The sequence below is a fragment of the Lycium ferocissimum genome, chromosome 9, assembly GCF_029784015.1.
Source record: "Lycium ferocissimum isolate CSIRO_LF1 chromosome 9, AGI_CSIRO_Lferr_CH_V1, whole genome shotgun sequence".
In the NCBI taxonomy this organism is placed as follows: Eukaryota; Viridiplantae; Streptophyta; class Magnoliopsida; order Solanales; family Solanaceae; genus Lycium; species Lycium ferocissimum.
In genome coordinates this window covers 31,995,055-32,009,404 of record NC_081350.1, presented here as the reverse complement: position 1 = coordinate 32,009,404, position 14,350 = coordinate 31,995,055, and the positions used below count along the sequence as shown (strand labels likewise).

The 14,350-nt window shown below is 31.4% G+C and overlaps 2 protein-coding genes across 2 annotated transcripts; both read right to left on the bottom strand.

Moving 5' to 3' along the window:
- Positions 1–1,127: 1,127 nt before the first annotated feature.
- Positions 1,128–7,723, bottom strand: LOC132030286 (uncharacterized). Its single transcript, XM_059419856.1, has 5 exons — positions 7,139–7,723; positions 5,157–5,255; positions 4,560–4,604; positions 2,404–2,541; positions 1,128–1,642 (listed from the first exon to the last, which is right to left on the bottom strand). The coding sequence occupies exons 1-5, from the start codon at positions 7,526–7,528 to the stop codon at positions 1,289–1,291; spliced, it is 1,026 nt and encodes a 341-aa protein (XP_059275839.1). The 5' UTR covers positions 7,529–7,723; the 3' UTR covers positions 1,128–1,288.
- Positions 7,724–10,100: 2,377 nt separating this feature from the next.
- LOC132069405 (uncharacterized) lies at positions 10,101–11,637 on the bottom strand. The gene is made up of 2 exons (XM_059462757.1): positions 11,235–11,637; positions 10,101–10,452 (listed from the first exon to the last, which is right to left on the bottom strand). Exons 1-2 carry the CDS (start codon positions 11,566–11,568, stop codon positions 10,418–10,420), a joined length of 369 nt encoding a protein of 122 aa, XP_059318740.1. The 5' UTR covers positions 11,569–11,637; the 3' UTR covers positions 10,101–10,417.
- Positions 11,638–14,350: the final 2,713 nt, after the last annotated feature.

Here is a 14,350-nt window from a genome sequence, read left to right as displayed (position 1 = left end):
ATTTATAGGGAAAAGAGTCAAAAATACCCATCTTATTTTTTGAAAAAATTCTTAAAAATATCTCTAATTTATTTTGAATAAAAAATATCCTCTCCATTTTTAAATTTTCAAATATCAAACCTACGTATTGGGGAATAAGGGAATCTTATAGGTTATTATTTAATAGATCGGATTTAAATGATGAAATTTGGTTTAAAAAATAATTTTAGTTATTTTTGGGGATAATTTAAATCAAAGCAGGAGTATATTTGAAAACTTTAAGAATAAGAGGGTATTTTACCCAAAATAAATTTGAAGGATATTTTTAGCCCTTTTTCTAAAGTAGAGGGTTATTTTTGACTCTTTTCCCTTATTTATATGAGGATTTTGGTGAATTTGGGGTTTAGAGAAACGTTAAATTTGAGTTTCACCCTTGCAATTTGAAAATGTGTCGCTTTGCTGTCCATACTTTCGTTTACCCCTTCTCTTTATTCTTTAACTTGAAAAAATTACAAGACTGAAGCTATCTTTTTTCAACATTTCATCTACTCAACTAAGCATCTATAGAATAAGCACTGATAAACTTAATTTCATTTTTTTTTTCTCTTCTTAAGAGTAATTTCACTTTACAAAAAATGGTAAAATGGTACTCCCTATATTTTTAATACCTGTCTTATTTTCAATATCATTGTGATATGAGCGAACTTCAAAAATACTTCTGTTTTATTTTAAATAAAATACTCAATGGATCGTCCCGTCTTTTGTAACCTGAACATTTTATTTTAAATATTGGTTCGACTTTTGAAAAATGAGTGAACTATCAAAAGTCAATTATAACATCGTTTGTAGTGGCATCATGCCCTTCAAAATTATTTTACCCTCAAAATAATTTTTTCCCTAAAATAAGTGTCTTTGAATGAGCTGAAAGACTTCTATTGAACATTTCAAGAAGGCTTATATATAAATATTTTCTTTGAGTGATTTGATAGTGTTAAAAAAAATACCATGTGTTAAATGGGCTGCAGTTTTTTTTTCCTACAATCTTGTGCTAAAAATTGGATTGGTTTTGCAAACCAAACGATTGTCAATTCACATTTAGCCAAGTTAAAAGATAAATTGGTGCAATCTCAATATTAGTCGCTTCCACAAGGCAATGAAATTCGACGGGTTATTTCTTCTTTCCAAATTATGAAAACATACTCTGCAAAATTGATTACAACATGGGATAATAAGTGTGCATAGAAAGCTCAAACTATGACTTCAATGTACAAAAGTAGCAGTAGGTAAACTGCAAATCATACAGGCTCCTCTAAGTGCTAAGGTTCAGATCACCATTGTTGGACTTGACTCTTCGTACCCTCAACGGTACGGGGTTTTCCAAGATTGTCACGTTAACTCCGGTCCAGACATCTAATTTTGTGGGGAGCTGAGCTATTTTCTCTATAATTTCCATGTCCTCCGGCAGCACATAGCCGAAAACAGTGTATGCATTTTTCCATTCTTGATGGTTTGCTAAGCTTATAAAGAATTCAGGGCCAGAACCAACCCATGCAACTGAACCCCGTCTTACTTCCGGACAGAATTCACTGGGAATTGTGTCGAATGATGATCCTTGAGCACCAAGAGTTCCTTGTACCAAAGCATATGGAGGGCCAAAAGAAGCCTGAAATTTTGTGAAGCAGATGCAGAGAAGTCAGGAAAATTGAAGTTTCTATTCAAAAGATAGCCAATTGAGAATGCACAAAGATTAGCAGAGAATGAGTGATGCGCTTGAGAAAAACTCCTACAGACAAATAGTTTTTCCACAGCTATGTATAACAAGGTCAAAATAGTACTCCAGCCATTCCGTTTTGTGCAACACTATTTGATTGGACATAGACTCTAGGATATTAATCTGATTTGTCTAATTACTTCCTCCGTCCCGAAACTGCAGAGTTCGTTAAAACTTCTCATTTTCGGCACAAATTCAGAATATCAACTCTTGAAAATTAACGAAATAAAATCTACAGAGTCAGAATTACATTAGTGCTATAAAGCAAAATCTTTATACAAATAAATGTTCAAAAGATGTTTGAAGTAATTATTGCAAAGAGTTCCTTTAATAGTAATAGTGAACATAAAACGGGACATGGAGAGAATTTAACTAATAGTTGAAGAAAATATTAAAGAAAAACTTAAATAGTTGCTTAGAAGACAATATACCTATTGAATTTGAAGAAAACTTCAATGGAAAGAGTGTCATAAAAAATGGGATGGAGGAAGTTTGTAATTGATAACATAAACACTTATTCTTAATCCATCTACATACTCAAAGTAGCAAAATTGAGACGATAACCTGTAATTCTTCTTACTCATGTGATCAAAACGAAGCTGTTTAGGAGTAGAAGTTACACATAGTACTGTGGAAGAGAGATGAGAATTTACATCTTCTATGTGATCTCCGCGTGCATCCCAAACTTGTCCACGAGTTTCCGCACGAAAAAATTGGCAACCAGCACAGTGGCGCAACCCCAACAACTCCAAAATGTTAAAAACAGAGTGGGGGGAACATTCTGGCAAAAGCTGCAGATAATTAAAAAGAAAATACAAACAGGAACATCAATAGAAGAAATTAGAAAATCCTTGTTAAGGGAGAGGACTAGATAAAAAAAACAAGCATAGTGACTCTGAAAAGTGATAGACATTCTTATGGATGACAAATTTCGGTGTAAAGTTATACTGTATACCCTTCCATCCGAAACAAATCTTACCTTATACCTTTAAGAAATAGGAAGACTTGAAAAAGGCACGTCCTCATTAATAGTCGACATATTTAAGGAGACAGAAGTTTAAAAGAAGCAGAAGACGTTCTTCGTGTTATAACAAACAAGGTCATTCTCCATCTATAAAAGTGTGTGCCTTGGGCCCTCAGATCTCAGATTTTCTTTCTTTTCTTCTACTTCTCTTCTGCTTCTTCCCTTTTCTTTATGCATTAATTTGTTTTAAAGCTTGGGAGACGCATGAGGAAGAGCACAATTCTGGATAGGCAAGTAGGTTTTTTTTTTTTTTTTTTTTTTTTTTAATCAAGGACAGGCAAGTAGTTGTACAAACAAGCCTGAAAAAAAAAAATCTTTCAATGTGGTTGCATTTCTAACAGAGGAATCCTGGCTGGCAAATCATAAATGAATAAATAGGGGATGCTGATTAACATGCTTTTAGCTTGATAAATTTTCCGAGTATTGCATCTTAACAAAATATGAGAATGATGAAAATGGTAAAGAGGACTGGTTATTAGGGTCACAATAAGAATCAACTTATTTATTTATTTATTTTTGACAAATCACAGTAAGGATCAACTTAATAGCATTCTACCCTACTTACTACCCCATAGCGGTACAGTACAATTCTTGTTGGTCATGAACTTTCTTATTCATCCAGAAACCATGATCACCTAACAGGTTTTCTTTCCTCTTTTTCAACTTGCAGTTGATTCTAAGCTCAATCTAATAAGTATAACAGCATGATTCAGTAGTCAAACAATCCAGCCTCAATACTTTCAATCAGAAAAATCAACTTTCAATCAAGCATGATCAGAAAAATCAACTTTCTTAGCAAGAGCTTGCTGAAACCATTGTTTTTATTTCCTTACTGTTGCTTCTTTCGATGTTATTTATTACTTTTTAAAAAGATATCTCAATGTCTAAAAATAATTCAAATATCTAAAGATAGAATTATAATAATATGCCTAGATTATGGTGACTTATTTGGAGGAAACGAATGCACGAATTTTGATAGCAAGTATGTAACTGTTATTAAGTACATATGCATCTCCTTACTCTTTTTTATTTTTATTTTTTTGGTGTAACATGGCTATTGCGAATGATATGGAGGTCAGGATAGACTTCTTGAGTTCATTGCACATTCAGCGGTGATGTTGACATGTAACTATCTCTTAAACACCTTCTCATTGCGGACTTTTTAATTATAAATATCTTCTAACGATAACAAAACATATGCCTAAATTATGATTTCACCTAGCTTTTGTTTTGATTTCACATATGCCTCATTGTATCTGTCTCAAATTTCTTGATCGATTTTGGTCAAAGTACCCAAAATAGCTTTACCATATCCAGCATGGATCCCATACCCACACCCATGCTCATGTCATGTCGACACAGTTGCGGCACCGAAAGTTAAGAATCCGCGCAACTTAGGGTGGAGATACACTTTAAGTATCCTTACAATTAGAGTTAAACCTCAAAGATTATTGTTCATTGCTTGGATTCTATCGGGACCTTTGCACCACGCATTTGTATCCCTCAAGACAGAAACAATATAGCAGATTGTAGTAGCCCATACTATTTTGGAAGTGTGTGCACTCTTACAAGCTGATTCCCGTCCATATATATGCATCTTAAGATTAGAGAAGCAGTGGAAGCCACTGAAAGTTTAGTGTCTAAACCAAGATATTCAAAATGTACTCTAAAGGCTAATCCGCATAGTTATAGAATGAGTTGCAACTTCGCATCATTTGTTTAGATACTGTCATTCACTGTGGCAAGATATATGGAAGTAGGCATTCATCAAGAAACAGATCATACCTTGACGTGAATAGCACCAAATTCTGTTTCCAAGGCGACAATTCCCTAAAGAGCAGCAGGATTGAAAAAGAGAAATTTTTGTAGTTAGTCCATTAAGATTTTCTAAAATATAAGAGCTATAAGGAGGTAGTGATATGATTTCCTCCACAAATGGAGTTTTATTATTTCTTGGATGTAGCAAGAAAAAAATGAGGCAAAATTACTACTAGTATTTTCTTCAAATGAGTGAGGAAAACTTAGTATCAACATAGCAGGGAAGCTACCAAGAGAAAATTCTTTTGAGATTCATTACGAGCCCAAAAAATCTAAAAGATTACCTATCCCTAGATCAATGTTCAATCACTGTAAAAGTTCATGGGCTTATAAGTATCATACAAAAGTAGTAAGCTTAAGACTAATCTGCAAAATGCCCATAGCAATGTCTCACGGGTGATGCCTGCTGTAGTATACTCTTCGTCATTGCAGGCATCTTTGCAAAAAGTTCCAAAATTTATTCTCATTATAAAATCTATTTGTTGATAAGAGGATTATGAAAAGCAACAATACTATCAGAGAGACACCACAGTACAATTTTAGGTTGTTGAGAAAATTGTATACCTCTCCTTTTCCAAAAACAATGCCAGATGTCCACATAATCTTGTTTCCTGTTTCCCGTATATCAGGAGCCAAAGTATCTTTCTGCTTCTTCAACCAGCACTACATCATCAAGCAAGACATGTCGGACCAAACAGTCAAACTCCAGTTTCACATGGTGTATATTAGTTCAGAAAGTGACAAAAAATACCAAAAGATAGTCTTACGAAAAATGTTATCTGAAATGAATAGATATACAAATTTAAGTAAATGAGGGCTTCTCTCAAACTGAGGCCTGTGTCAGTCACTATTACGAATAGGCAATAGCTTTTAGCTTTCCCCATCAGTAATTGCTGTAACCTCCAAAAACATATTCTCGAAGGTAGAGGCGGATCCAGGATTTAAATTCTATGGGTTCAATCTTTAAGGTTCTTAGCATAAAGTCATTAACTCATTATACTTTTAAATTTATGGGTCCATATCTAGTATTTGTTGTAATTTTAGTGAACTTTTACACATAAATTTATACTCCGTGTAGAAAGTACTGGGTTCAGATTAACCCAGTATCAAAATGGTGGATCCACTTCTGCTCGTGGGCCTAATTGGTTTGTTTTGAAACCCGGGCAGTTGGACCTCCTTTTCTTGATATTCAATAGGGCAAAAAACGCTAATACTAACAATTTCTCATTTAATTCTACAGATTGTCAAGGAAAAAACAGGCTCATGTGGTTGAGTTGCAATTGGTTGTGTTCCTCGAAATATTTGAGCAATTACGATCAGTTGAAAGATAAGTAGCTATTTTAAATAATTGCTAAAGTAAATATATCCATCACATTCGCAGACACCATACAACATCAGAGGCAAAGCATTTCTGGCTAATCACAAGCAAAGTAATTCCAAAAAGGGAAGAGTGAGCAATCATTAAATCATCATAAACTGCCAACAGCTCACTTTCCATGATTATTTTAGGAACCAACATCAAAATTCACTTAAATCATGTTCTACCTTATTGCATTATGATTGTATGATCATTCATAATTAAAGGTCCAAATCTGCACGGTCATCAAAATTGGACATATACCCAAAATTCATCACTTGGAACACTATGTAAATCATTTCAAACTTCCAACAACTTACAACTTAAATCAACATATAGTAAAAGGAAAAAAACAAAAACAGAAAAGAAGAAAATTTCCAAACTCACCTCACCAAATTTGTCACCACAAGCCTTTTTACATACCCAATTTATTCATCACTTATAACACTATATAAATCATTTCAAACTCCCAATAACTTGCAACTAAAAACACCATATAGCAAAAGGGAGGGGGGGGGGGGGGGCAAAAAAAAAAAAAAAACAAATTTTTCCAAACTTATTGCATTATGATTGTTTCATCATTCATAATTAAAGGTCTAAATCTGCATGATCAATCAAAATTAGACATATACCCAATCATTCATCACTTGGAACACTATGTAAAATCATTAAAACACCATAAAGTAAAAGGAAAAAAGAATAAATTTTTCCAAACTTATAGCATTATGATTGTTTCATCATTCATAATTAAAGGTCTAAATCTGCATGATCAATCAAAATTAAACATATAACCAATCATTCATCACTTGGAACACCATGTAAAATCATTAAAACACCATAAAGTAAAAGGAAAAAGAATAAATTTTTCCAAACTTATAGCATTATGATTGTTTCATCATTCATAAAAGGGTCTAAACATGATCAATCAAAACTAGACATATACCCAATCATTCATCACTTGGAACACTATGTAAAATCATTAAAACACCATAAAGTAAAAGGAAAAAAGAATAATTTTTTCCAAACTTATAGCATTATGATTGTTTCATCATTCATAATTAAAGGTCTAAATCTACATGATCAATCAAAATTAGACATATACCCAATCATTCATCACTTGGAACACTATGTATAATCATTAAAACACCATAAAGTAAAAGGTAAAAAAGAATAAATTTTTCAAGCTCACCTCACCAAATTTATCACCACAAGCCTTTTTATTACCACAAAAAACCCATGTATCACAAAGACAAGGCCCATGATTACCAGTACACATATCCTTACAAGCCTTACAACATTCTTTAGTACTATTAACCTTAAAATCAGAACCCCACTTCACTGCAGCACCCCAAAGCTCAAAACTTTCAATCCCATTACAACACTCACCAACATCCACGTCACCACCACCGCCGCCACCGCCGTCCTCCGCCGTCAACCGCCTGTCAACGGTCAAATTTCCGGTGGGTCTGATAATTGTAGACATGAAAATGTAGACAACAGTACAAGAAACAAGACCCATTAAAAGAAGGATCATAGTTGTATATTTAGTGGGTTCAGAATCATTTGGTTTCCGACCCATTTTAGATTGATGTGTTGTGATGAAAACCCACAAAGGGATTTGGTTGATTTGGTTTGGTTTGTGAGAATTTTGATTTTTGGTTTTGGTTTGGTGGCGTATCGTTGACCTGAAGATACTGAAGTAGTAGAGTATGAAATTGAGGTAATTTTATAACTTTAGTAAGGTAATTAATATTTTGGAGAGATTATGGAAATGAATTACTCACTCCGTTCCGATTTAAGTGTGTTAGTTTGATTAGACATAAATTTATGAAATATAAAGGTTTTTAAATTTTATGATTCTAAATCAAAAATATGTATAATGTATTAAAATAATTTTTAAATCTTATGTTTATAAACTTTATCGATATTAAAATTATCAACTTATTATATATATAAAAAAGAAATTAAAAATAGATAAAAAAAATAAGACACTTAAATTGAGGTAATGCTAATAATGTTTAAGATTGTTCCAATTGGAAATGGTCATGGAGGCTGTGTGTCAAGTGGATTAGTGTAATAATAATAGTAGTAGTACAAAGAGGAATCTGGGATCATGGGTTTGGCAGTATGTGAATTTTCTTTGGATTTTTCTGACAATCTTTTTTACTAGTTGCCTGGAGGCTGGAAGGTACTTCGAATTGCAAAGGACTGATACAATCATGTTATTTCGCTTAGAGAAGTTGACTTTGTACTTCAAAAAATTTATTACTTCCTCATGGTCTCACACCAAAAAAATTGTACTCCTACTACTAGTGTTTCAAACAAAGGGTTAATTAATTAGTCCATCTGTTCCGATCTCAATTTATGTAATATATCTTTTTTTTAGTAGAATGATACATTTTTATATTTAAATAATTTAATTTAAAACTTATTATTTTATCCTTAATGAAATGATTTACAGCCACACAAATATATATATATATATATATAGCTTGTTTTGAACCACAAGTTTCAAAAATCTTCCTTTTTTTTCTTAAATTTCATGTCTATCCAAACTATATCACATAAATTGAGACAGTGAAAGTATATTTTCATCCGATGTTCAATATCTGTTTTGAGATCCGACTAAATTGAATTCATTCCAAAAAGCTCAATTTGAGGATAAAGCACTTCCAATCAAAAGTCATTCGTATGGCCTGAATCTAACTTTGGGGCAAAATTTTATACATAGTCATATAATTATGTTCTTTTAACAAAAAAACAAAACAAAATGATAATAATTGAAAAACTCAATCTTCCGATGAGTGATACTTTTTACCCTACGTTTTAATTCTATTTTATTTTCAGTCTTATAAATACATACTCCCTCAGTCCCATTTTAACTATCATTTTAGCTCAAAAATAATTGTCACTTTGAAAATTCAAGACTAAAGTTGATTATTATTTTCAATTGTACCCTTGATATTAAAGAAGAATGCACGGTATTAAGAGGAAACAATTAATCCATTTTTATTAAATAAGGGTAGCTTAGTAAACTATCCTTAATAGGAGTTTTTTTTTTTTTTTATGGGAGTGAAATAAGCTAAAGCGACAGTTAAAATGTGAAGGAGGGAGTAGTATTTACGCCATTGAGAGAGAGAGAGAGAGAGAGAGACATATTTCTTTTTTAGTTTTTCAGCGTTCGGTACTACTAGGGTTCACGTAATCCATTCTTGCGCTAAAAAAAAATGGAATAAAATGCTTCTTATTTGATTTCATTTTTAGAGGTTAAACCCAAAAATATTAGTTAAGGATGAATAAATATTTATCACTTAACATTATCTTTGGTGATGAGATATTATGGTCATACTAAGCGCCAATTACTTGGTTTTTTTTTTTAATTTACAAATCTCATTTACCATCTCTTAGGAGTAGTTGAGAAATAAATATATATGACCTCCCCTCTAGCTTGAATTGCATTACATTGAGTAAATTTGTCCTTAAAACTATTTTTATAATAAAAGTCCCTCTAAATATTGTTCCGTTCAGCTTTTATATGAGAGGAAAAAAGATCTTAGATCGATATTCTCAAATTAAAAGGAGGGTTCATCGAGTTCAGTAAAGTTGGAGGAAATCTAATATTGATAAATATAACATGATGCATTATTGTTGTGCAACAAGTTGCCATACCTATTATGCATAAATTTATATGGCATTGAGAGAATGTGATGTATCTGGCAATATCAATTTTTTTTTTATTTGGTGCAATGGAAAGAATATCTGGCAATATCAATGATTCAATATAATTATCTATCAACGAGGTCTTTTTATGTCTAATTAATTCGTTGTTTACGACAGATTTACTACATTATTTTGTCACATCTCTAATATTCACAGATTTATATGTAGTGATTACTCTTGTATGTTTGCATTGTTGAAGAAAGAAAAAGAACACGGTTTGTTACAAGTCTTTGTCACGCCTTTTCTACATTGGGTGAGAAAATTGAATCACCGCCATAGATATAACAAGTATAGAAGCTAAATTAACACCTCTGGTATTACTTTTCCAGCCTGCACTTAATTCCTTGGGTAAATGAGTGACCAAAGTAAATTACTTTGTTGAGCTTTTTATCCAACATATGTAATTTTGAGGAGAGATCTTGGAGTGAACACAGAAAATAATACTAGGAGTTATACTTAAAACTATATATAGATAAAAGAAATTAAGCAGCACATTTTTACAGATACAAAAGAGGTGGACCAAGGTGCTTAGAACTAACAACATGAATACCATCTTTACCCCCAAATGGTCCACTCCCATAGTACTCCAAAAAGATAGCATATAAGCTGAATAACATCTTTATCTTAGTTATTATTGAATACATAATTAAGCAGCATAGTAATAATACCATAGTTAACTGGTTCGAAGGGGTTGTCTTAATTTTATTTATTTATTATTATTTGGAGGAGGGAAATAGTACTAAATTGATTAAACATGCATCCCAGAAGCTGGAGTGGTAACACCTGCAAATTAAAAATAAACAACAGACATAAGAAATAGATGTACACATATTGAAATCTGAAACGCTTATATTCAATTATTTCAATTTTCAAGTTCTCATGAGCTAGTTGAAGCAAACTCGAGGAATTTCCTCTTTTTTTTTAAGAAATTAGTTAAAAGGGTTCTTTACAAAATAAACTGTTAGGGAAATTAAATATCTGATTAGCGTGTGCATGTTTTAGGAAACAAAAGATAGGTACTTATAATACTTTTATGTACCTGTTAAAATAGCTATTCATAACAGATACAACTCTTTCTAATACACGCTTTAATAGTTATCTTAAAATTTAAACTTATCTTCTCTTCTCATCCAATCACTAGCTACGCTCCCCCATCGCAAATTATCTACCATGATTTTTTTTTACACGTCTCTTAAAAATTATTTATTAGAAAGAATTTTTAACTATTTTATCATTCATTGTATTTGAACTATCATAACATCACCTTATAATTGACCCGTTTGTAGTCTTAGAAAATAATAACTACTAAAGGTGAAATGAGAAAAAGATAATTAATTTTGTTGAACTTTTAAAACGACAAATAAATTGAGATAACTATTGTTAGAAATCACGACAGATAATCTGAAATGGAGAAACTAGTTTATTTAAAAGCAATAATGGAAAAAAGTACGGTATGAATCAAAATTCATAAACTCAAAATGTTGAATCATCCTCTGATTAATTAATTACATAAACATAAAGTGTGGACTGTGCAGTATGATTAAATTGAGGAAGAGAACACTTACTTCCACACTTGAAGTGTCGAGGAACAGTCCTTCCACAGCGTTTAATAAGTCGAATGAGACGATTGGCACCTCCTAGTATTGCAACTACTTTGGGTGTCAGAATTGGGCAAAAGCATTCAGTTTGTGTCACTCTTACTCTTTCACAACATCCTCCTGATGGATTTCTTCCAAACAAAACAGACCAACATGCTTTCTTCCCAACACTCCTTTCTTGTCTACAAACTGCTTCACTTGGCCCTGCATTTCCCATTTTGATCTGCCAACCACACAATATCATCAGCACCATGGTCCAAACCACTATCATTTTACTCATGTTTGATGACTTTCTAATCATATTATAGTTCACTTGTTAGTTAGTTAAGAACTTCACCAATACCGCCATTTATAGGGCTTAGGGGTCATTTGGTAGAGTGTGTTAGGTAAAATAATGTCGGTATATTCCGTCTATTTTTACTTGTCCTGTATTGAATTGACACACCCCTTAGGGAGGAGTCATAAATAAAATACAAATTTATTATATCACCCCTAATTAGTACTAAGTCACCTAATGATTGAAATCAATCATACACTACTAAAAAAAAACCGACGGAGACCATCAGTTATGAAAAAAAAAAAAAAAAAAACGACGGATTCTGTTGGTTTATTTTTGGAAATAAAATAATGAAATGTAGCAACTTGGAATCAAATCCGGGTTGCTCCTTGGCCTTAAAGGGCTCTACCACTAGACCACTCATGTTCTTTGTTCAAATACTTACATTGATTTAATTTAAACTGTTTTTTCACTCTAGGTTTTTTATTAAAAAATAAAAATAAAAAACCGACGGATTCTGTCTGTTTATTTTAGAAAACAATATAAAAATAATTATATAAGAAAAAGATAATTAATTTTCTTAAAAATAAAAATAAAAAGATTTTAAAAAATTATCAAAAAACCGATGGAATCATCGGTTTGCTCCTTTTTGGAGAAAGTAGATACTTTAAAAGTTATAATGAAAAAAAGTACTAACAATTAATTGAAGTTTCCAAACCAATAAGGCAATAATTAATAATAAGCGTATAATAGGGAAAAATAGTAAATTATCTTTTGGTTTTTAAAGTGTGGACATGTATAAATAGACAATTATTTTTAGAGGATGATTAAAAATTGACTTAGAGGAGTAGTATAATGTTTGATTGCAAATTTGAGTACAACTTCCAAGGGGTTCATCCGATCCTCATTCGAATGAAATTATACAATGTATACACGGTTAAAATTATTTTTATGTATATATAGTATATGTTGAATTGGGTTGACTTTTCAGTTTGTTCACCTTTTTATATTTTGAACCCTCCTTAGCAAAAATTCTAACTTCACCATACACTTTCTTCCCAACACTATTCTTATCTTAAATCATGACGTTAATAATACTAGTACTATTCTTATACTTATACACCATATTGATATTGCCAAAAAATTATGTCATGCATGTAATATTTAATACAATAAATTAAATAAATGATAAAAAATAATTTCTGCATAAATAACTCCAACATGACTAATCTAGTTAATAACTTATCTTGAGCCAAACGGCCTTAGTGTGTTGGTAGAGCGTGTTCCTTTAATATATTTTGGACTAGCATCATTTTTTATGTTTTGTGTCATGAGTAGTTAAGAATTTAGAAAGAGACTAGAAATCTAGAATTTCAAGTCTCCCAACTATGGGTAGAAAACCATGATTTTTTATTGGAAAAATAATTCGGAATCGACACGATTATCAAGTTAAAAGTGATACATTGAAATAAGAATGCATTACACTTAACTATGATAAATTTTCGATAAACTTTATGGAATGACACACATTAGTATAAACTTATCGTTTTGGTTGATACATTGATATCGGTTAAATTTTAGAAATGGTCATTCAATTTTTACTTTAATTATTTATTTATTACAAAATATAATTTAGTAACTCTAATACAATAAAATAAAAAATTGAGTAACTATTCGTGACAATTATGTAGTGACCTGTAATTCTTTAAAAGATAAAATTTTCCCAATATCAAAAGGATGTGATGATTCATTTTGTCACTTAGGTTTTGGCATGCGGAATGGGTTATTATTACCTTCCTTTTTTTATATTTTCACTACGGAGGCCAACTTTCCAATATCCAAGATATCGCAGATCCTTAATTATCACTTTTCCCTAACAATTAATTGAAGTTTCCAAACCAATAAGGCAATAATTAATAATAAGCGTATAATAGGGAAAAAATAGTAAATTATCTTTTGGTTTTTCAAACTGGACATGTATAAATAGACAATTATTTTTAGTACACAGGATGATTAAAAATTGACAGAGGAGTAGTATAATGTTTGATTGCAAATTTGAGTACAACCAAGGGGGTTCATCCGATCCTCATTCAGCAGGAAATTATACAATGTATACACGGTTAAAATTATTTTTATGTATATATAGTATATGTTGAACACCATTGACTTTTTCGTGTGTTCACCTTTTTGTATTTTGAACCCCCTTAGCAAAAATTCTAACTTCACCATACACCCTCTTCAGTACTATTTTTATACACAGTAAATCATGACATTAATAATACTAATACTATTCTTATACTTATACACCATATTGAGTATTATTTAAAAATTATGCCATGCATGTAATATTTAATACAATAAATTAAATAAATGATAAAAAATAATACTAGCATAAATAACTCCAACATGACTAATCTCAGAATAACTTATCTTCGAGCCAAACGGCCTTAGTGTGTTCGGGGAGCGCGCAACTTCCTTTAATATATTTTGGACTAGCATCATTTTTTATGTTTTGTGTCATGAGTAGTTAAGAATTTAGAAAGAGACTAGAAATCTAGAATTTCAAGTCTCCCAACTATGGGTAGAAAACCATGATTTTTTATTGGAAAAATAATTCGGAATCGACACGATTATCAAGTTAAAAGTGATACATTGAAATAAGAATGCATTACACTTAACTATGATAAATTTTCGATAAACTTTATGTAATGACACACATTAGTATAAACTTATCGTTTTGGTTGATACATTGATATCGGTTAAATTTTAGAAATGGTCATTCAATTTTTACTTTAATTATTTATTT